A 24,454-nucleotide genomic window follows, 5' to 3' on the forward strand; every position below is an offset into this window, starting at 1 on the left:
AAAATATATATGTGACTTCCAGATTATATTTTGGGACTCAACAGTGTTTTCAATTTACAAAATACACGAGTAAGAATGATAACACAGCGTCTCTAACTTAAGTGCTACTCAACAATATTTTTAACTACTTGAACACTCAGAAATCGAACTCAATTCCCACTTGAACCACAGAACACTCAATTCTCATTTGAACATTCAGAAGTTCCAGACGCGGCTCAATCTGCCCAATGTGTGTTGGTACGGAAGAGTGTAGAATTTGCATTGACCATTTATATTTTGAATAATAATTACGGGACACCTGGGCCATTTTTGCTTAAAAACGGGACATTTAGGCGTCCCGTTTGAGAATCAGATAAAAACGAGACAACGGTTGAAAAAAGGGACTGTCCCGGCTAAAACGGGACGTCTGGTCACCTTGCTTAACATCATTATTTAAAATCAAGCAATTCGGTTCATCTGTACCAACCACTTTTTTCTTCCTTTTACAGTTTAACGGCACATTTGTAATCAATTACTATTTTCAAAATAATTAATTGTCATATACAATTTCAGTTATGTTACCGACCTAGCACGAAAGGCTGCGGCCGTAAAAAAAGGATTTAGAGTTGAAGAAGAAGAAGAAGAAAATCAGCGCAAAGTTTAAGAAGTTTTGTGCTTATTTCCACCATTAAGCTGAAGACAAGCCTCAGGTCATATTAAGAAGTTTTTTAAGAGTCATTCTTTATACACATTAGCAAGTCACTTTGAACTTCAGTATCCAAGAAATGAACGAAAGTATGTCAGTCGTTTCTCTTTATGATATTTTTCGTGCAGGTTTACTTTTGGCGCACCACTTAAAGTAATTGTTGAAAAATTATAATTGTTTCACAAGTTTCTTTCTTAATGTCATATAAAAGATTTGCACTGGGCGACATGAAAATGTCTCACTTGGCGTAGATAAAATTCAAGGGAACCACCAGAAGCACTTACTGAAAAATCACAATTCTTCTTCGATTTGCTTATAAATATGGCTTCCGGATGTATGGCATAAGAATTACAGTGCAAAAACACACACTAATCTGTGCTAGATAGCCACTAAAAAGCACGAATGCTATCTAAACGAGTTATCACAGGTCGAAGCTGGTGGACCCTAGGAAGGGGGCGTCCGAAGGGAACACGTGCGTCAGCGATGGTGGGTATACGCGTAAGCGAGGATAGTGAAAAGAAGTGGTTTTGGCAAAGATTCGAATTTCAATAGCACTTGTCCTGGTTTCATACTAGTAACGCTCCACTTGTAAACATAAGATACAGCTTCTTTACACTGTGCAGAAATACACTTCCTCTTGTGTCCGAATATTCGTCTCAGGATTTCATTTTCAAATACTTTCAGTCTGCGTTCTTCCCTCATCGCAAACGACCATGTTTCACAACCATACACAACAACAGACATGATTATCGTTTTATATATTTTAAGCTTTAAATTCCTCGACAGAATTCGCGACGAGAAAATATTTTGAACTGAATAATAACATGAATTTCCTGGTTTCAGTCGACATTTAATTTCTTTGTGGATATGATTTTGGTCTGGTAATGTTGATCCTAGATATTTGAAAGTATCCACTTTGTCGAAAGTATTATTTGATATTTTAATGCATCCACAATTTGCCGTATTACGGTCCCGGTGAACTTCCATGTATTTAGTTTTCTCTGCATTTACTTCTAAACCAATGTCGCTGCAAGCGTTTAGTAAGGCCTATGCATTTCTTTCTTTTGTTCTCCTATCATTCCCTATTAAATTTACATCATCAGCATATCCCATAGCCTGGTAAATACCATTCAGCTCTAGGGCCTGGTTGCTATCTGTAATTTTCCTTATAGCGTACTCCGGAACAATGCTGAATAATAATGGCGATAACGCATCTCCTTGTTTCAGACCATTCTCGACGTTGAAACTCATGGGCAAGAATTTTTCTACTTGGACTTCACTCTGGGATTCATTTAAACACATTTTAATTAATCTAACTAGCTTTTCCGGTATTCCGAATTCTGTAAGAATTGTATAATAGTTCCCTTCTATCCGAATCGTAAACCTTTTTAAAATCAATAAACAGCTGATGTACTGGGTAATATATTTCCATTTCTTTTCGAGTATTTATCTCATAGTAATTATCTGGTCGATAGTTAATCGATTTCCCTAAATCCACACTGATAATCTCCAATAATTTCATCTGCGTATGGAGTCAATCTTGTTAATATAATATTAAGAGAAATGCCTCGCTAATTATTACAGTAAGTTTTGTCGCCTTTCTTGTAAATTGAAACAGTGATTGATTCTTTTCACTCTTCTTAAATGTATTTCATAGTTTTTTTTTAAAAAAAAGTTGAATTCCTGTCGTTAAAAATTCAGAAACCTTTAGGACTGGGTAAACTGTGATGGTGGTTATAAGCCTAGGAAACAACACGATAAGATGAACGGTCTATTACGCATATTATCCATCAACAGATAATTCGGTACTTGGCCAATTCTAAACAAGCTTAAGGAACAGTCAGTGCATTATAGAATTCGTAATTTTACCGATTTTGCAGATCCGAAGCACCTAATAGGTGGTAACAGATTATTACGTATGTGATCAATGAACAGGGTTTGCAGAAACCATGGTTTTTATCGAAATAACCAAAAAACCCGGTTTTTTGGTTTAAACCCGGTCTTTTTGGTTTAAATAATTTACTCTATGTATTTATATTAGATATGGACAGAACTTAGTTTGTTTAGCCTTGGTGTTATTATGCAACAACAAGGTTATGCTGGAAGAGGTCACATAAGCTTAAAGCGGAATCAAAACTGCTTCTCGACTTACATCCAAGAGAAATTGTCCATTTGGACACGAAACCGGGGCTAATTGGTCACAAATGCGATTGCCGACTCACTCACGAAGGACTCCTGATAAAAATACGTTGTACTGATCTTTACACAGGCGTACTTGTTAATATAATTGTCAAGAGTCATTTCAAAAGGACAAAAAGATAAACAGTTACACAAGTAGAATTATATATAAATTGGGAAACTCCCGCCTTAGCCATTGGAATCCTGTTATTACTTTAAATGTGTTTGTATGTAAAATTTTAAGGTCAACATATCATAATCATTACTGGGGTATTAAATTACAAATTTGGTATATAGAAATCATTCAATAAAATTAAAACAAAGTCAAATCCAAGTTGATGTTGGAAGCTACATAGGCAGTTGATAAATTTTGCCAATTTCTATCAAGAAGAGGCAAACTTGCCTTTTTTATAAAACAATAGGCATTCATTCAAGTAGAAATATTTAATTTGCTTTCGTTTCGTATGTTTAGGCTTAACATCCTTATGAAATACCAAGGTTATCACGGAGAAGACTTTCGCTTAAAGGCACACCTCGAATCGCTACTTGGTTTACACTTGAAAGATGGGTTGCGGTTCGACCGAGAATTGAACACGCGACCCCTTGATTAAAAGGTAAAAAGTAGATAAACGCAATGCGTATGGTTTGATATGTGGAAACGTCACCATTAAGTTCACACGATTTAAAGCATTTTTCGTTTTTTTTTTTTTTTTTAAACCAGTTTTTTAATAAACCAGCTGGTTTAAACCAGCCAGCCCTGTCAATGAATGAAAAATTTGTTCGAAATATCCATACAATGTATATGCAAGTTATTACTTAAAAGTTTCAAGAATGTGCAGAACGATCCGAAACCAAGCTCTTGATGTGCAACCTGTAAGATTATCATATAAATGTATTTCTCTCATGTTTAATTTTATTTTGTTTCAAAAAGAGGGTGTGTGATATTTTGAAGAAAAATACTACATACAATTTTGCTAGTTATTTGTGTATCATTTTTTTAAATAAAAGTACCGGTACTTACTTTTGTGTATAAGAGGTTAAAAAATTATTACATCTATTGGTTAATCCTTAGGAATTCATGATGTAAATTTGTTAAGAATTTAAAAAAAATCTTTTCGAAATTCATAGTTTATTTTAGGTTTTATATTATTACCTGCATCAACCACTAATTAAATGAGTTTTTGTGCTGTAGAGAAGCGAAACGAAGTCTGCTTTATCAATTTAAAGGAAAATTTTGAAAAAAGCCCAAAATTTCCCAAGCAAAAAAGCGATGCAGAAAAAAACGAGTTTTTTTTTTCAAAAAAGCCGGGTTTTTTTGGAGCCCTTGCATCTCTACTCTGTAATAAACGAATTTTTTTTCATTTACAACAAATTCCTTTTTACTATTATCAATGCTTTTCAATCCCATCACTTTGATTACTTCTTCTCCCAAAATCTCTTGAACAACACAAAGGTAGGTGAACTTACAAGTATTTCGGTTTCCCCCTACGAATTCTGCATTTATGTAATCCCCTCCATTTGACACGAGAAAGCGCGCTCTCATAGTGTTGCCACTTCTATGCATAATTGCAGGGATGACGTCTTAAGCTTCTTTCACAGCATTTAAGCACAGGTTTGTCGAATTCAGGTGCGTTTACCTTTCGAAGAAATATTAGTTGAGATTAAGAATGGACAGTCTACCTAAAAAATGCCATTTTCTTGCACATTTCTTGTTTTCAATATTTCCCTAAGACGTCCTGGAATGTTATTGCCCTGGCTCATTCCCAAATAATTACGTACATATTGATGATATGGGTGGAAACCAGGGTGTCTATCGGTCATGAAAGTCACGGAAAAGTCACGAAATCAGAAAACTGTCATGAAAATCAAGAAAAAGCCACGAAATTTAGCTTTTGGGTCACGATTTTTTTTATCTGTACAAATGTAAGTACAGGTTGGAAAATTTTGTTCTATAAAACGACAAAATTCACCACCAAAAATGTCTATGGTCCGCTTTAGACGCTATCAAATCGGAAGCCATCCACGCTTCTATCGCATGGATGAAAATTCGACCTAATTCGCACCCAAATTCACTCTTGACAGTGTTACGAGATTTTATGATTTGGTAAAGAAAAAGTCACGAAATTTCATTTTGGAATTTTAGTAGACACCCTGGAAACTGATTTGCCCTGGAAATGATCACATGCTATTTCTTATATGCAATTATTCCATCACGGAATTCACTCATAGTTTCTCAAGGTACGAGTTATATTCATGAGTGCAGATTCACTTTACGAGAACTTTGTTTTTACGCATCCGAACATAATGCGGTAAAAAAGCCATTTCATTCAATGAACAGATTCGTAACGAACCGGTTCCTCGGAACAGTTTGTTAAATACCACCAGGAACCAGTTCATTACGAATCGAATCGGTTAGAAATCATGGTGGTTCCGACTGTAATGATTCTACTATTATTTACAACAATCCATCTTTCAAATATCGATACATATATAACTAACTAAGCGAACTTCCTATTGTATCAGTTCTAAGTGTAACAAAACTTGAAGTTCATTAGGTGTTAAGTAATAGATGAAGCTATGGCAGGAACCACCACATTTTCATAAAGAAAAAAACATTTAATGCATGAGGGGGCAAGCCCCCTAACCCCCTATAAGAAATAAAAAAAAGTAACGTACAGTGAAAACTTTACAGAACTACTTGAAAAGAAACATGTCAGCAAACAAAACCAAATAAATATTTTACAACTGAGTAAAACATGATTAAAAATAAATACCTGGTATTGCAATGGGGTATATACAATTCATCTGAATGCTTCATGAATAAAAAATACTTTTGCACAATGGTGTAACCGGAACAAAATTTCCTATTCCATAAATAATATCCAAATTGCAACATCATCCTTTCTGACTTTTAATCGATCATGTCGAACTGTACTGAATAGCTTTTGCTGTTTTCCACATATACTGCAATTTTTCTTAAGGTCCAACAATCCGACATTAAAGCAGAATCTACAGAGTGTTTCAAAACAACACCGACAACGTTTGGGAGGTGATTCCTGACACTAAGATGAGACAAAAAGTATAGACCAACCTGGGTGCACAAATGCTTCCTTTCAGAGTTATAGGCTGCCGAAAACATGAAAAAGTGAACTTTAAAGGCCCATAGCTCCAAAACTATGGGGCCTAGCATAGTCGGGTCAAGATTTCACTTAGGAACTAGTATGTGCCCTATTCAAACGTCCAAGCTTCAGAATCCTGCGGTACTCCTGTAACAATTTTTGTGGAAGTAGTTGTGAGTACTTTACATTAAATGCCAAACACCCTTTATAAAAATTGGTGCGTGAATACCTTAGGATTCCGAAACATGTATATTTGGAGGGCATATATTTCTATAATTTCGGAGATATGGACCTTTAAAGTTATTTTTTTCATATTTTCGGCAGCCTATAACTCCGAAAGAAAGCATTTGTGCACCCAATTTGGTCTATACTTTTTGTCTTATCTTGGTTGTCAGGAATCACCTCCCAAACGTCGGTGTTGTTTTGAAACACTCTGTATAAGCTTCAATATCACTTTCGCACCCTAACGTAGATAACCGATAAAAATTTAAATTACGTATCACTTGCTCATCGAAAGGAACCTCTGTGGTATTTGACGTGACCTCTGTAAGGGAGTACAAACGAACCACCTGCACAACAAACCATGTGAAAGAATGAATACGATGACACAAGATTACATCACATCAGATCCATAATTATAATAATAATAATAATAAAGAATTTTATTGTCGTTAAGCTATACATAGCAATAGACAACGTCAAAATGAGGTACAATATTGACACGTAAGTATAAATAAATAATGATATATAACTAAATTAATGATGAGATGACATTACAAAATAAATTACAATAACAATATACATTTTAAATACAAGCTCAACACGAGATTACAAAATACGTTACACTTCTATTGAACAATTAAAATACTCCTGTAATGAATAAAAGGGCGTTGCAACTAACCAATTGTATAACTTACTTTTAAATCTATCTATATGTTCATCTTTTAGTGATGCAGGCAACTTGTTATACAGTTTTATTCCAACTGTCTCATAACTGTTCAATGATTTGGACAATCGTTGATATGGGACATTTATGAATTTACTGCTTCTAGTATTATACGAGTGGATGTCTTGCCTGAGTTGTAAATTTTGGTGATTACTTTTTATATAGAGGAGTACTGTGTAAATGTATAGATTGATTATTGTCATAATTTTAAGATTGATAAACAAAGGCCTGCAATGAGCTAATTCCCCGCTCAAAGATAACAAAACGACAACAACAAAAAATCAACAGTGCAATATCACTTATCACCTGACTTGACACCAGCAATCAAGGTAGTGGAACAAGTAAATTCTCAAAACCGGAACCGAAAGAGCAAATCACTGAATCGAAGAATCGAAAAAGATGAATGAGGTGGCCAAAATAAAGACTTACCCAAGAATGCTATCTAACCGAGTCATGGCAGAAACTAAGTAGGGGGATCCGCAGGGAGCAGACGCGTCAGCAAAGGAGGGTAGGCGCATAAATGAGAACTTGATATCGCATAAGATCACATGGGTTAGAGGACTTGTAATAATTTCATATCTGTAACTGTATCAGGGTTGTTGGGATCCCCCTCCAAAAAGAAAAAAAAAAATGGCTAGGTTTGAATTGAAATAATAACTTTAATGTGATCATAGTTAGTATCATCAATAGTGTTGGCATTACTCGAGTAGACGGTTCTATCAAATTATGACAGATTTCGTACATTTTCAGGTTAGGAATACTGGTAATAATTCTTACCTTCAAAACAATTCTTCAGCTTACCAAATTTTGAGATTTCTTCCATTAAATTAAGCCCCGCCGCTTGGGAGAGAAATATATATATATATAACGATCGAAATGACCAATGTCAGTGTCGAATTTAGATTTCGGGGTCGCTGAGATGAACAATAACACTTCCGATGCCGTGCCCTGCAACATGGGAAGGGAAGAGGGATTATAAAAATCATCGAAAAATGAGCGATATCAAAGAGCGCTTTAGTAATAGTAAAAAAGCAGGGTTGGCAGGTTTAAACCAAAAAACGAAAAAGTTCGTAAAGGGTAAGTGTTCTTAAAATCTTGATGAACACACATTTGTGGGTTATCACGTTTCACTCCCGTATATTATACGTATTATATTCGGACCTAAATTCCCCATTCATTACTCAAAGAGATTATATCACAAAAGCAACTTTTGTTCTTTTTATAAGTTTAGGAATGTTCTTTTGTGATTTTTTATAGTTTGCTATTATTGTTATGCAATTGCAAACGAAGACAATTCTAAATATTGTTTTGTTTAATAATGTTTACTATTGATAAAATACATCGAAATGCCGTATTTTTTTGGGAGGGGTGGGGTCATACAAATCTCACGAGAGGCATTTTTTAAATCAGAACTATTTTTGGTATCTATTTATGTATAAATGGGTCAGAGCCAAAGTGGACTCAAATAATTCGTATCTTTATTAACTTCTCTCACTGATATGCAAATTAAGTCGTCATATTTCTTTAACTTGAACTAATAAAAGTCATAGGAATTAACTTGGACTAAATTAGTTCTTCTGTACTCTGCAGTATTTTGAAATTGTCCATATACAATTCTAGATAATGGTTTCACTTGCAACTGTTTATCTTTTTGTCCTTCTATGACTCTTGACAATCATATTAACAAGTATGTAAAGATCAGTCCACCGTATTTTTATTTAGGAGTCCTTAGTGAGTGAGTCGGCAGACGTATCGCGTTTATGCCCAATTAGTTCCGTTTCGAATTGAAATGGAGGACAATTTCTCGGATGTAAGCCGAAAAGCCGTTTGGATTCCGCTTTAAGCTTATGTGATTCCTTCCACATAACCTGGTTGTTGCATAATAACACCAAGGCGAAACAAACTTAGTTCTGTTCATATGTGATGTAAATACATAGAAAAAGTTATTGTTTTTTTTTTTCAATAAAAACCATGGTTTTTGCCAACCCTGTAAAAAGTGATAGACTAACGGTACATATTACTATTTTTTCTTAATTTAACCCAGTGAAACAGGTAATTGATGCTAGTATATATATATATATATATATATAGAAAATGTTTCGGGTATGTTTAACCAAAAACGTTATCCTTTCCTCCGCTCGCCAAACAAACTGACACATTCTGTTAGTGTTAGCTGTGAGCCAGTGTCTATATTTTCTGGCTGGGCCGAAAATCTTTTCCAAACTGAGCACTTTCGGGAGGACGACATTGTATGCCTTTAACAAGTTTGTGTTTTCTCTCTGGGTCGATAATTACGCCAAAACCGAGTCGTATTTGGGAGAGTTATGTTATAGTCATATATAATGCAAAGTTTAGTGTTTCAATAATTAGCAAGCAGTATAAGAGCAAGGATTGCGACATTAGCTAGACTTTATTACGCAACAGTATCTTAGTCAACGGCGCGAACTGTCGACATTATATCAGCTAATTACTCAACAAATTTTCCGACTGGTCAGGGTAGCTCAGTATCTAGAGGACTTTTCAGTTTTAGGTATAAGGTCGTAAGATGGGTTTAATTTCAACATAGGGTATAACGCCTGACTTTTCATGTGGTGTAGCATTTGTACCCAAAAAAACAAAAAATATTGTCATATATTTTTGTTTACCGCCGACTTTTATATTTTCGTAGTTAGTGTGTCTTGTGAGAAAAGTAAGAGTTTATTACAGTTTTGTTCTTATTCTTGACTAGAATTTCCTTGTTTTAACCAATCGTTTTGTACGTAATCTTATATATATATAAGAAAGAAAGATAATATCTATTCTTATTTTTATTTACTTCTCTTGACAGGAAATATAATAGATGTGTATGGCGTTAATAGGAATACTAAACAAATCTGTGTGGCTAAAGCCAAGTGTACTTCACCTTCCAGGTATTGAAGTAGTTATGGAGTACGTCGTTTAGAATTGGCATTTACTTAGAATATTTTATCTATGTTTTTGTTTTTATTGCTTAGCAAATTCTTTCTCAATTACATACGTGTTTTATTTGATATAGAATATACATTTAGGCAGTGACTCCCAACCGGTGTATCGCGACCGTATTGCAATGAGAATTTCAAAATTATGAATATTTAATAATAAGTTAAAATCAATTTTGAGACAGACTGCCAATACTGTCAATGTTAACAACAATGCTCAGAACGATATAGAATGACTGCTTTATAGAAACTTATAGTCTTACACTATTATGATATAGTGTTGTTAAGAAAAAAATTAAACAAATGTGGCCCGATGTCGCAGGCGTTCAGTAAAGTGTGTCATCAGTCAAAAAAGATTGGGAATTACTGCCTCCAGGTCTGAAATACTATGATTTGTACTATGTAGTACTGTTATAACTTGAAATTTGCCTCCCTTTTGAGGTTCTATTGCAAATCATCTCTTTTCATGGAAGGGCACATCTCTAGGAACGGCATTAAACTGATTTATTAAAACAAAAACGACAATTTTATAATATGGCTACTTTTACTGTTACCAGATTCTATAGAATGTAGACTTGTATTTTTCCAATACTTGTTGTTATTACTGACAATTAAGTCTCTTGTCAAACATTGAGAATACGTGCATCTGTTTGTATCTGTAAAATCCTGACTTTAATACTACCCTGAAATAATTTCGATGGAAAGAAAAATTGTCAGAACTTTAATTAGAGTGGCAAGCGAACAAAATATTATATTAAAAAAATTGGCTCATTCGGAAACACTTCATGATTTTTGTGAAGTTATCGCTATATATATATATATATATATATATATATATATATATATATATATAATGACTCTTAATATATCTATTAGTTAAATAATTTATACTTTTTTATTTCAAGGATACGGTTACGTGGCTTTAATGCCAAACGTCCGAGTACTTGCCACGTAAAAGAACAGCTTGTCAACTAGTTAGGACTTTGAGGGATATTTTCATTTATGCCCACTGTTCTCCAGATATGCTGTCAAGTATAGATAAGATGAAGAGAAGAACTGCACTCATTAACTCACGAAATTAAGAACAAGATGAGCCTTCATCATTGAAATTGACGGCATAGTAATAACATTTATTAGTGATTGAAACGACTCACGCAAATCTTCCTAATTAAATTGACCAAATTATTTCAACGGACAATCTCGGTCTTAACAAATGGAAATACGAGGGTTGGGAGTAAGTAGTGGCAACCCAGTAATATTTCGACAGTCGAGAGCTGTATTAAATATGTGTAAAAACTAAAGGGTAGCTATACAGGGTGATTCTTTATAGGGTTTACAACTTCAATCAGTTATAATTCTTTATTGGAACCACATAAAGACGTGGTTTATATGTCATTATACTACAGAACACTTTAAGTTTGACTCACGTAGTGAGTAGTTGCGGAGTTGACCACACGCGGCGCCACCGGTCAGTCGTTGAAAATGGAGACTTTCACTGGTATGGAAAGAGCTAAATGCGTGTTTTGGTTTCAAGAAACGAAGTCAGCAACTAGTGTACAGCGTAAGTTTCGCACACAATACGGCAAGGAAGCACCCAGCAGACCAACAGTGTACAAATGGCACCAGACATTTGTTGAAACAGGTTGTGATATGTGATACACAAAGATTCCAGAGCGCTCACCCGTGACTGACGATGTGGTGGAAGCAGTTAGGGAAATATTTGTCCACATTCCTCGAAAATCTACACGACGTACATCACCAGAAACTGTTATCCCTCAGATCACTGTTTGGCATGTATTGCGTAGACGTTTGTCCATGAAGCCATACAGACTGTCCTTAGTTCAAGCACTGAGTGAAGCGCATAAACTTAGCCGACATGAATTCTGTGTTGCCATGTTGGATCGCGTTGGTATTCAGTGACGAATCAACTTTTCACCTTTCCGACCGAATCAACACACACAATTGTCGTATTTGGGGCACAGAAAATCCACATGCACATATGGAGCTGGTTCATGACAGCTCCAAAGTGAATGTGTTTTGTGCTGTTTCCAGAGCAAAGGTGTATGGACATTCATTCTTCTTTCCTAAGAGTCCATCACCAACATCGTTTATCTTGATATGCTCCAGATCTTCCTTGTTCCACAGTTAGATGAAGATGACTACGATGGCCGCTTATGGTGGCAACAAGATGGCGCCCCGCCACACTACCTGATAGACATAAGGGAATTTCTTGATTAGCGTTTCCCAGATAAGTGGATAGGTCGTGGTGGACCAATTGCCTGGCCGCCACGGTCTCCAGATTACACGCCACGTGACTTCTTTCTGTAGCGGTTTGTGAAAGATAAGGTGTACACTAGGGTGGGTCGTTTTGCTACTTTTTCTTCGGAACGAAATGTAATACCTGGCAAAAGTGGCCAATCCACATGGACATTTCAGATATAGATTTTTTTTCAAATCAGATAGCTTTTTTCGTCCTTGCCTTTTCCTTCGGGACCTGCTGGACCAATATGAAGATGAACGTGACAATTTTTTGGATAGCATCGTCACTGGAGATGATATGTGGTGTTATCACTACGAGCCGGAATCCAAAAGACAATCCATGGAATGCCGATTTTTACAAGCGCGACATGCAGGCTCTGGTTCATCGTTGGCAAAAGTGCATAAGAAATGTTGGGAACTATGTGGAAAAATGAGTCTGTAGCTGAAATATTGCTCTGTATAGCTGTATTGTTGTTAGTTATGTATCTCCATTAGTTTCCATAAAAAAGGAGCATTACTTTCGGAACGACTTTCGTAGATTTGACTGAAACTGTTATGATGGCGCAGAGATACAATGTAAGAGAAAGGGCTGCGGTACATATAGCAACTGTGCTTCAGGCAGCTTCAAAGGCTGGAATCATAACTTCTCAAAAATCTACCGACATAACATCTGCTTTAACTGTAGACAGGAACAAAATAAGGCGTGCGAAACTTAAACTTGCTCGGAATTTAAAAGAAAGTACTAGAAATGATGATTCCATTAAAAGCCTATACTTTGATGATCGAAGGGATGACACTAAAATACACACAGGCATCGTTAGAGAAGAGCATTTATCACTTGCGGCTGAACCTAACTCTCAATACGTTGGTCATGTGACACCATCCTCTGGCTCTGCGCATGACGAGACCACAGCTATTTTCGAATACATCATGAACCAACTCAGAGTTGGCTTTGATAAAGTTGAGGTTCTTGAGTGTGATGGAACATACACTAACACGGGTTGGAATGGAGTTGTTCTTCGAAAATTAGAGGAACTAACAGGAAAACCTATGCAATGGGCTATGTCTCTTGCATTTTAATGAACTGCTGTTCCGAGCTCTCTTCACGTATATTCACGGTGCTTATTCAAGCCCCTATTCTTACACAGGTCTCATAATTTCAAAACTATCTAACTGTGAAAAGCTTTCAGTATTACTATTCAAACCAATAAAATGTGACTTATCATAGTCCAGAAGAGCACAGAAAACTCAGTAAAGACCTGAGATGCTTGTTCCAGATACGTCAAGCCATTGACTCCGGAGCATGCCCGGAAGAGGTTGTTTCTATGTTCCCTGGCAAACTAAACAAAGCTAGCTCGTTGACTAGTGCAAACAGAATCTTAACATTCTATATTGCAACAAAAAACCTACCAAGAGATTAATAGAAATTGCGACATTCATACTTAAGGGTCTGTGTGGTTATGCAATACCGTATCAGAACATAGTCTTCCATTGCTGATGGTCCTCTCACGTCTTTGAGACCATTCATAGGTCTAGATACTTACCAAGGGAATACCAGGCTGCAATCCGTTCATCCATTCAGACGAATGCATTCTTTGCACTCCCAGAAAATTTCTTCTTGCCATGATGACTGATGGTCGACTTGCTGTCCGACAAGATGCATTACATAAGATTCTTAGTGCTCGAGAACACGAAGCAGAGAATCTCCATAAGTCCATTAGATATAACATCATTTTCAGACTGAATTTTGAGGCAAACGATTACACTGCAATGACCGTTTGGGAAAGCAGTGATGTTTCAATAACTGTACTACCAGTAAGTTCTATGGACGGTGCCAAACAAACAGCTCATGGTCAAACTTTCACTTCCTGACAGCACTGTGCCAGAATGGTCCTTCACCGTCCATTCGTGCCACACGGTGGCAGTAGAACGGATAGTGAAATTGGTCACTGAAGAAGCCTCCCGAGTATGTGCCAGTGATGCTAGAGGCTGAATAATCAGGTCAACCTTACTTTCTACGCAAGCTGCGTCTAAATTTCAATCAAAGTCCCAATTTGTGACAATTTTTCCTGACAGTGACTAATCGGATGAGTTCATCCGGCCCAACATATGTTTGGTTGATTGGATAGGCCTAGCGGAGGAGTCCTAGGTGCATCCACCTCTACATGGTGGGCTCTAGGTCACTTGGCCAGGCTATATTGCCAGGTGAGCGAGGAGCTGCACAACCGCTTAACTGTACTGAATTTGACCCCTTTTCTGGCCCCAGAGGAGACACCCCTATTCCCCCAAAGTGCATATAACTGGCATTTTTATACTTGAATATCAGTTTTCATAGCAACTGACATGTATTTAACCAAAAATATGTTTACTTTAACATAACTAAAATTCATGAAGAACTTTGGTATTTTTTTGTAATTTTCAGGTAAATTTTGAAACTTTGAGGCAATAGTTCTCACAGAAGATATTACCTGATTTGAAAAAAATATATACCTGAAATGTCCATGTGGATTGGCTACTTTTGCCAGGTATTACATTTTGTTCTGAGAAAAAAGTGGTAAAACGCTGCACCCTAGTGTACACCCCTCTCCTACCTGATAATGTTAATGAGCTGAAACATTGCATCACAACAGCCATCGCGGACGTTACCCCCGAAATGTTGTCTACTGTTTGGCAGGAATTCGACTTTCGTTGGGATGTGTCCAAGATGACCGCAGGTGCACACATTGAGCCATAATATATTTGTCATAAAAAACGTGAAGTGTTTTGCAGTATAATGACATATAAAGCAAGTCCGTATGTGGTTCCAATAAAGAATTACAACTGATTGAAGTTGTAAACGCTATAAAGAATCACGCTGTATAATGGATATTTTATTGGTGTAGGAATCACGAAAGAAAACCCAAGCAACCCTGTGACATGCACATGTATTAATGCATATGTTACAAAAACTCGTCTCATGATAAACCCTCAAAATACGTCATGACAAGCCAGTAATTTTTAATGATATGCAAATGTGGACGGAAAATACTAACTGCAGAAGGAACCCTGACACCAGTACTTTACCTCTGGTCAATATATGGCACTGTATGTTGTGCCGGATGAACATGGGTTGCTGAGAAAACAGTTGTGAGCCAGTCCTGGTGTAAAGTGGAAGTGACCAGAATGGAACAGCGATTTACATCAAAGTGACCGTTCTCCGGGGGGGGGGGGGGAGAATGCGAGTAAGTGTCACCAAGAATTGGTAAAATCGTTAGGGAATAATACTCTGCCATATCAAACTATCACAACTTTTCAGCGAGGACACCGAGCAACAACATGGAATGATCAGGCCGGATTGAGTGTGCAAACTGATATGTCGTGTGCGTATTGGAACTTTTGTTCGAGAACGAGGGTTCGCGAACGAACCTACATAAAGTTGCATCGATATAGGTTTCACATGCCCTCACGGAAGTTCAAAAGTAGACATGATATATAGTTTGTTTCGATCACCTACAGCGCTATGAGAATAAAGGCAACCAATTTCTTTCTAAGATAATCGCCATGGATGAATTTTGGGCCAGGGCTTATAAACCTAAGTTAAATCACAGTCCTCAGAGTGGAGACGTACAGAATCACCACGTAGACAGAATCCTCGCCTACATCATTAATGGTGATTGTGACATATGACATGAGAGTAGTAGTTTTAAACTTTGTTCCTCATGGGAAGTGCCACATCATCGTATTACAAAGACTTCCTCTGCAACGTGCCGTTAGCAAAAAACGTCCCGATCTTCTGCATAATGCAATCCTACTGCACAATAATGCAGAGCTATATAAGGCAACTTCTGTACAGGATCAACTGCTCTAACGAGAATGAGAAGAGTTCTAGCTGTCAGCATATTCACCAAGTTTGTCACCCTGGGTTTTGTCCTCATTCCTAAGGTGAAGAAACCACTACGTAATAGACAATATGCGACCCACCTGGGCATAGAAAATGCTGTGCACCAACAGATCTGTGGTGCAGAGGATTGCGTTGTCGATGGTATTTCATGTCTCCCATATCGATGGCATCATGCTGTGGATAGTGCGGAAGATTATTTTGAGGGTTTATCATAATGAAACTAGTTTTAGTAACACAGGGTTGCGTGGGTTTTCTTTCATGATTCCTACCAACAAAATATCCATTATGGATACTCTTTCAGTTGTATATGACACATCTTTAAAACATCCTTCGATTGTCAAAATATTACTGAGCTACCATAACTCCCCAACCCTCGTCAATAGATGAAGTAGTAGAAATCTTAATCCTTGATTTTAAAACTTTGACATGTGAATAAATATACAGTTCTGAAGTAAACAGCAGCTGCTAAAACACAGAAATATTCCAATGTAAAACTTTAAACACTAAGACAAAGGTAAATTACATTTGTTAGTTGTTTTATTCTTGTTAATAGGTATACCATTTCACTACAAAGTTTAGTGATTGCACAGATTTTCCCAATTTGTAATCCAAAAAAAATTTAACTTCTTAGTTCCATAAAGCATCAAAGCAACTTATTTTTAGCATTGATTAGGTAGCTGCGTTGTGATGTTTTCTGCAACTTCAGTTTTTATTCTTGGATGAAAAAGAGGGTTGTCCGTCGAAACAATTTAGTCAGTTAATAATTAGTTGTAAGTTTTTTGTTACTTCAATTACGAGTATAATAATCTCTTTACATTATTTTTCGGGTAATTACATTGTTTCATTTCTGTACTTTTGAAATGTGTTTTAGATATCTGAAAGTATAATACAACAATGTAATTACTCTTGAATTACATTTCCAACTGCAACAAATAGAATTCCTGTTTGTAGTCAAAGATGTTTTTAGTATAACTAATCACTCACCTACTTATGTTTTTATGTCAATTTTTACATTCAATATTTTGAGCGCTTCACTCGGGGACTACTCTTTTAGAACAAACACAGGCTTAAGTCATTTATTCCAATAAGCTCTTCATATATTTCGTTGTGTCAGCATAGTTGAAATTATAAGAATGATTGACAAAATGGTAAATTACACCCATTGTATTGGAGGCAACTAGTTTTTCTTTTTTTTTTCTATGTACAAGAAATATGAATTTGTGTACATACGTTAGGGAACTAATCATCCTACTAATGCCTTGTTTATTTTTTTCCCTCCTTTATTGCAGTTTTTATCAGCAAATGGATTTGTCTTTGAAAATAATCCCGTGCCAAGTAAGTTTGTGATAAACCACATTGTGTCCGTGAGTTTTCTCGGGGTACTCCCGTTTCCTCGCACCTTCTCGTTCCACCAATTCTTCCGTCATCTTTCACTTGCTGTAATCACCCATCTCCCTTAGCCTAAAGGGCATAATCGTAGGATGTTAAACTGAAATATTTCATTTCGTTTTCCTTATTTGAAAATAATCGAGTCGTTGTCCTTATTGGTTTCCTGAAGGCCATATTGTTATCCTATTTGTTGTAAACATCCATACGACAGTTTTATAGTTTGTGTATTCAGTATAAGTTACAGTTATCGAATTTGAGTTTAATAAAGATTCTAAGCTCATATTTTTTTCTTTCTTTTATTGATATTAGTAACGATGCCGTTCCAATCTCTTATCTAAATTTCCTTTATCGATGTTGAATTCTGTAATTTTTGTCCTAATGCAATATTCCTTAAACACATTTCTTTTAATAGTAGAACGCTCATATACTGTACTGAGTGTTTGGTCGATTGAAGGTGTTTGAATAACCCCTAAATGATTTATTTGTTCTTTCGGATCACCTTAAAGTATTCTTTCTACCGGCTGCTAACACTTCATTTTGTTATTCCTATATATGTAACACACATGTGCAGAAAATTTGATAAATATTGCTTAATGTATGCTTCTCCACAATGTATCGATTGTATTGACTTCGTCTTTTTCATATTCTAGGATTAAAACTAACTTTCTAGTTATTATTATTATTATTATTATTATTATTATTATTATTATTATTATTATTATTATTATTTATTTTATTTTATTTTATTTATTTATTTATTTATTTTTTTTCGTTGAAAAGTCTAGATGAGAAACATGGAAATAACGGGAAAGAAACTCACTGATAGGCTCTTTTCAGCTTTTTAATTTTCCAGTATCCCCTATATTTGAACTTATAAATATATTTTGGGCCTGGTGTTTGCAAATATCCAGAGGGATTAACGTATATAATGATTGAGGAGACTTATATCCGTTCTTATCGAGTTCTTCTATGAGATCAGCATTTAATTTACCAGGGATATCCAAATGTTTTATAAAATTCACGTACGAATTAGAAAACATCATAAATTTCTTGGGCCATAAAATTATGTAAGCACATGAGAAGATGATTCAAATTAACAAAGAATTGGTTACTTACCAATAAATCCTCCCGTGGAGAAACTAGAAACACTTCATACGGTCCGGAACAGCAAGCTAGTTCTGTCCTCAGTGGTAAGGTAACGAGTATAATAATGGTTGAGAGAAAAAAAAATGTGTAGAGAAAGGAATACATACTACAGAATGAATAAATATAAGAATATTAAAATACCATGAGCAGAGCACAGCACGTAAGAATGAGCTGAGTTGAAGAAAGCGCAATGTCTACGTCGCGTTACTATTGTTAGATCCAAAATATACATCGAAGGTAGATAACCAAATTCTATCTATGTTGCCAAAATCCAAATTTGAAGCTGGTTTATATTTATGAATATAGAAAGATTCTTTAATATCCTGTTGTTTCTTTATTTTTGCCTAGCCTATTACATTAACCTGCTTTATATTGTGTTTATGTTGTTTTAAGTGAAGCGCCAATCTCGACATGCCCTCTTCTTGTGACTTTTTTTTTTTATTATTATCTAATATATTCTTTAATTCAGGTATTGATATTGCGTTTTGCCTTGACCTATATATTAGGAGTCACATTCACATTAAGCACGATAAATACCTGACATTTAGTGGATCAACAAAATAACTTTTAAGTCCGGTAAGATGTTTTTTCTAAACTTTTCAGGAGGATACTGGAAGCAGATATGTTATGTTTTGCAAGAATACGTTGACTTCCGTTGACTTTTTGTCGATAATTGTAGAAAATACGGAATTCCTATCCATGTTTTTGCTTCTTTAGACGTAACTGTTTTAGGGGTTTGCACCGATCTGCGTGCTTGATTAAACCACTTTTGTAAGGTACGCTTTTTTATAATTAAACCACTTTTATACCTTTTGTTTTCTTTGTCCTATTTGATATAAAAACTGTATTTCGTCTTTAAGATAATTTGGACGATTACAAATTAATAATACCCTACGAAAGAAATTTTTCCAAATATTAGCTTTGTACAAAGGTGGATAGGCTGACTGTTGATGTGTATAAGTAGTGCTCGCAGTAGGTTTTCGATATACTTTTCTTATAAATTTCTTGCGTGAATGGGTACTCAGTAAATCTAAAAATGGAAAACAATTATCAGATTCATGTTCAAGGGTGAACTTCAGCCTAGGATGCTGATTGTTGAGTTGTTCAGATATTTGTAAAAATGTATTTTTATCATGTGCAAGTAAAATATCATCAGCATAATCCTAATATCTAATATAATTAAATATATCCTGCAGTAAAATAGAAGTTTCAATCTGATTTAAAACAATATTGGGATAGTGTGTTGCCCATAGCTAGACCATCATTCTAAGAAAAGTAATGATTTTCAAATTGAAATACATTGGTTGTTAAACAGACTTTAAAGAGTTGCAATAGAAGATGAGTTTCATAGGCAAATGCACCATTTTGTAATAACCAAGATCGTGCACTATTAATAGTAAGTTCTAATGCAGAGCCGGATTAAGGGAGGGGCTTAAGGGCCGTCCCATATTACGTAACGCTATTTTTGACCAATTTTTACCCCCTCCCCCCTTGTCACACTTCGTAACGCAAGGCCGAATCCCGCCCCCCTTCTTTACGTAACGCTTGGATTTTTGTTTTTTCACCAATTTTGCTTATTTTGGGGCTTATTTCAATATAAAAAACTACTTTTAATGGCAGAACTTTTATTACGAAATGCTTTTATTCTAAATATATTTGTAGTGTTTTTCGCCAATAAATCAAAGTACGTATTAGAAAATGGTAGGACGGTAATAATATTTTAACCCCATAAGATTGCTTAATTAACCAGTCCTAATTTTTCAGAACTGCATATTGTCGTTTTTCCAAGGAGATCTCGTCTATCCTTTTAGGTCACCGATAATGACAAGGAGGTATTACTGCCGGAAATTGCAGATGAAACAGGATCTAAAGAACTCACATCGACCTCTTTTTCAGGGATCCAGGATGTTTCGTGCATTTAAAGTTCGCCAGTGTCGACGATGCAAAGTTTTCTTCGTCGTCGACCACAGATTCGAAGTGACCGCGCAAAGAAGAAATCTCGTTTATGAACAAGCTTTCGAGCATCTTCTTTGGACTTTGGACTTTAGTTTACCTCTTTTCAAATACTTCTTGTCCTAAATCAGTGCGAGAATGCGAATAAATTCGATTTCTTCAGAAATACTCAAAATCAAAAATTTAGTACGAGATAATATCCGACGAACTTGGTTTTTAATATATTATTTTGATCTGCAAATCGTGGATCGTTCCGTCGCGGAAAATATCATTTCACGAAAAAGAATTTCTTCTGTTTCCCATGCAAAACCCCTTAGAAGAATAGAGTGAGTAATGATTCAAATCAAAGGTTTTAGATAATATTTTCAGAAATAGCGATACGAGTGGGAACATGAGGACATTTTCAGGCGGCGGTTACGATCACTAACAGAAAAGCGTGTTCCCTAAATCCAATGCTGCGATAGCCACAAAACGGATTTTATTGTATTGTAATACACACACAGTTCGCCACCATTCCTACTGGTGTCTAGTGCGTCTTCGAATCCCTTCTGTATGATTCAATTTATATAGGCTATAGTTAGCAGTTTCCCAAAATAATAGAAATATTTATTTATCTGTATATATAAAAATGAAAGTGACTATGTTCGTAACTTAATAACTCTTAACCACCCGACCGATCTCGATCAAATTTTCAACACACATGAAGTTCGGACCTGGGATGTTTTTTATCATTTCACTTTGAAGGTGCAACTTAGGGGAGGGAGATATATGTAAAAATGATTGAAAAGTCCGATGTTAATGTCAAACCGTTGCAAATGACCTATGTTAGTGTCAAATCCGTAATTTTCAGTGTCGCTGAGATAAACAGTGACACTTTCGATGGCGTTTAAATTCAAATTCACCCCGCAACTTGGGAAAAGGGGAGGATAGCATATAAAAATGTTCGAAAATGACCGATATTAATGTCGAGTCCATAGTGTTCGCGGTCACTGAGATGAACAGTAACACTTTCGATGCCGTTTAAATTAAAATTTATCCCCGCAACTTGGGGAGGGGGAGATGTATAAAAATGATCGAAAATGACCGATATTTGTGTCGAATCCATAGTTTTTCGTGTCCGTAAGTTGATTGGTGACAGTTTTGGTGCCTTTTATATCCAAAATGAAACTTATTCTCCCTGTATGAAAAACGGGTATACTAGTTAATTTATAAAAAAGAAAAGAACTGAATAAAATTATTTGCTTAAAAGATTTCATATAAATCTGAGAATAAAAATAAAAATTACAGCAAAAAAAAAAAAAATGTGTTACGTAACGAAGACCTAAATCCCCTCCTCCCCCTTGTCACGCTTCGTAACACAAGGCGAACCCCCTCCCCCTTGTCTATAGCCCCGGACCTCCACTCTGATCAAAATTTTAATTGGCTATCTAGAAATAATCATGAAGATACAATCGTCATCATAAAATAAAATATCTCCAAAAATATGAAACATGTTTTTTTTTTTTTTTTTTTTTTTTTTTTAACTTTCCTACTGTACTTTCACAGAAATGTATTAGATGAAGTCAGTAGAGGCCATATATTTATCTAATGGGCCTCCAGATGGGTTAATCCAGCTCTATTCTAACGGTATAGACGGGTACATATCAACAACGTCTATGGATGCAAGTAATATGGCATTAGCATTTACAAGTGATGATAACTGATGTTTAACGTCAAGACTATTTTTCATAACATATTTGAAACCACTATTGTAATCATTAAGTTTCTTGTATAACCATTTGATAGTAAGTAAGCTGGATGGTTAAAGCCTAATATAATCGGACGAAGATTAATATCGGGCTTGTGCACCTTCGAGAGACCATAAATAATGGGAAGGCTAGGTGCGTGTGTTTTTATCTTTTTCAGTCAGTCAACAGTAAAGAAGAATCAGTTACCGACTGTACCATTTTTATTACCTTCATGTGTTCGAATACTACGTTACACGTTTTTTGTTTCCGTTCCGTGCACTCTTGTGCCTTAAAACGCTTTTTACTCCTTGTCTGCGTTCTAAGCTTCTGTGCTTGCAGGAAAGGGAGGGAAGAAAGAAAAGAATAACTGCGATATTGCCAATTGTAGAGTTACTGGTTTTGAACAGGTATACAGTATACATAAACTCGAGGGAGAATTATATTTTCCGCCAGTGTACATAAATTCATATTTGTTGTATACAGAAGGAAAATATTAGTTGCCTCCAATTTTACAGGGTAAGTGATTTGCCATTAAATATTGATATATTTTGACAGTCGTTCTTATAACTTCCATTGTGTTGATCCAGCGAAGTATGTGAAGAACTTATTGGAATGTCTGTGTTTGTTTCTAAAGAGTAGTCCGCAAGTAAAGCGCTCGAAATATTGGATGTAATAATTGACATAGAACACAAGTAGGTGAGTAATCGTTATACTGTAATGTGTTCCATAACGGTCCACAAGTATTTATGTATTTAGCGTTTCAAACCCCTTTCCCTACTCTCAGAAAGATATTAGTAATATTAAAGTAAATCAACAGTTAAAATGTAATTAGTTTTAGAAGGGTTAGATTATCATTGCTCCTTACAAAATTACGTTCTCATTTCTTGCATTAATAATAGTGACCGCCAAATATTAGAGATTAATACAGTTTTCATTTGGGAGATGAATTACTTGCTTTATATCGAGTGTTAAGGCGTACAAATATTATTTTATAAAATAATTAGTAAATTTCAATGCTTCAGTTTCTATTACTGAGACGGTCATATATTTACAGATAATATAATATATAATTTATTTTTTTTCCGTACCAGGTCGAAATCAGCCACTTCATGAAGCTGCGAAATCATTAGCATGGCTGTTAGGAAAGTGGAGATGTGAGAATGAGTGTAAAGGTCATTATCCTACAATTAAAGACTTCACATATTCCGAGGAGCTGGAATTCACACATGTTGGACAGCCAATGCTTAATTACAATGCTTACTCGTGGAACCCCATGAGCAAAAAACCTATGCATTTAGAAGGGGGATTTCTTCGAATAAATCCAGGATCAAATAAAGTTGCACTTGTACTCGCTCAGAATTTTGGTACGTATGTTTGTTCTGAATATCTTGCCTGCATAAGTTTATAAATGTTTCTCAAATTTAGTTATTTTTTTATCTAGATGAAAAGTACTTCGTTGCGTAAGAAAACGTTTAGCAAAATGAAACTGTACCGATGAAAAATTTGGTAAATAATCATGAATATATTTGCTTGCCGTGTTTTACTTTCATATGTATAGTCTATTTCGTATAATTGAAAGCTTGCATCATGTGTGGAATTAAAGGGATACGAATAAATGTCGCAAATAATATTAATAATGAATGCAGCTGCAATCAAAACTTGCACAATTATTATTATTATTCGTAAACAAAAAGAAAGAAAATCCATAGAAAGAAGGAATAATATTGACAGGGATTATATAATGTTTAATCTGAATTGATTCGTGATAGAAAATCAAGAGTTTCCAAATGGAAGAGTTTTAAAACGTTGACATAAAAAGTTCAACCGAAGGTAGAGTTGTGCTAGGGTGCTGCTAAACTGGAATACGGATGTTCAACAAGTTATTATTATTATTATTGATGCGTAGTTTCGCCGATATAGAACATAAGACAGTGGATGCATTTTTAAAGATAGATGACATTGCAGTAATCAGAAGTGTTCGAATGGCAGAGTAATCATGTTTTGTGGATTCTGGTTTATTCAAAGGAAAACTGCTTTTGAAAAATAGGACATATTTATCATCTTGGTATTCGATATTTGCTTTGAGACAAGAAATGTTCAGTAATTCCTAAGTCTTTTTTATGTATCAACAAGTTACGATTTACCCCAAGTTTATATTTAGGAAAAAAATAATTTAAAATTGTTACTTGTTACAAGAATTTCCTATTAAGGTATA

The 24,454-nt window shown here is 35.4% G+C and overlaps 1 protein-coding gene across 3 annotated transcripts in view; it reads left to right on the top strand.

Annotated features, from left to right (window-relative positions):
• Positions 1-599: 599 nt before the first annotated feature.
• Positions 600-24,454, top strand: part of LOC145664364 (peroxynitrite isomerase THAP4-like) — a 39,915-nt gene continuing 16,060 nt past the window's right edge. The window contains exons 1-3 of one of the 3 annotated variants that reach the window (XM_081731004.1): positions 600-774; positions 9,756-9,837; positions 23,331-23,603. In XM_081731004.1, coding sequence (XP_081587130.1) covers positions 9,768-9,837; positions 23,331-23,603 — 343 coding nt within the window. In that variant the 5' untranslated portion in view covers positions 600-774; positions 9,756-9,767. The remainder of the gene's footprint in view (positions 775-9,755; positions 9,838-23,330; positions 23,604-24,454) is intronic. The other 2 variants (XM_081731002.1, XM_081731003.1) reach the window with 2 other exon arrangements.

Source organism: Thermobia domestica, chromosome 11 (genome assembly GCF_964235325.1).
Source record: "Thermobia domestica chromosome 11, izTheDome1.hap1.1, whole genome shotgun sequence".
NCBI classification, from domain to species: domain Eukaryota; kingdom Metazoa; phylum Arthropoda; class Insecta; order Zygentoma; family Lepismatidae; genus Thermobia; species Thermobia domestica.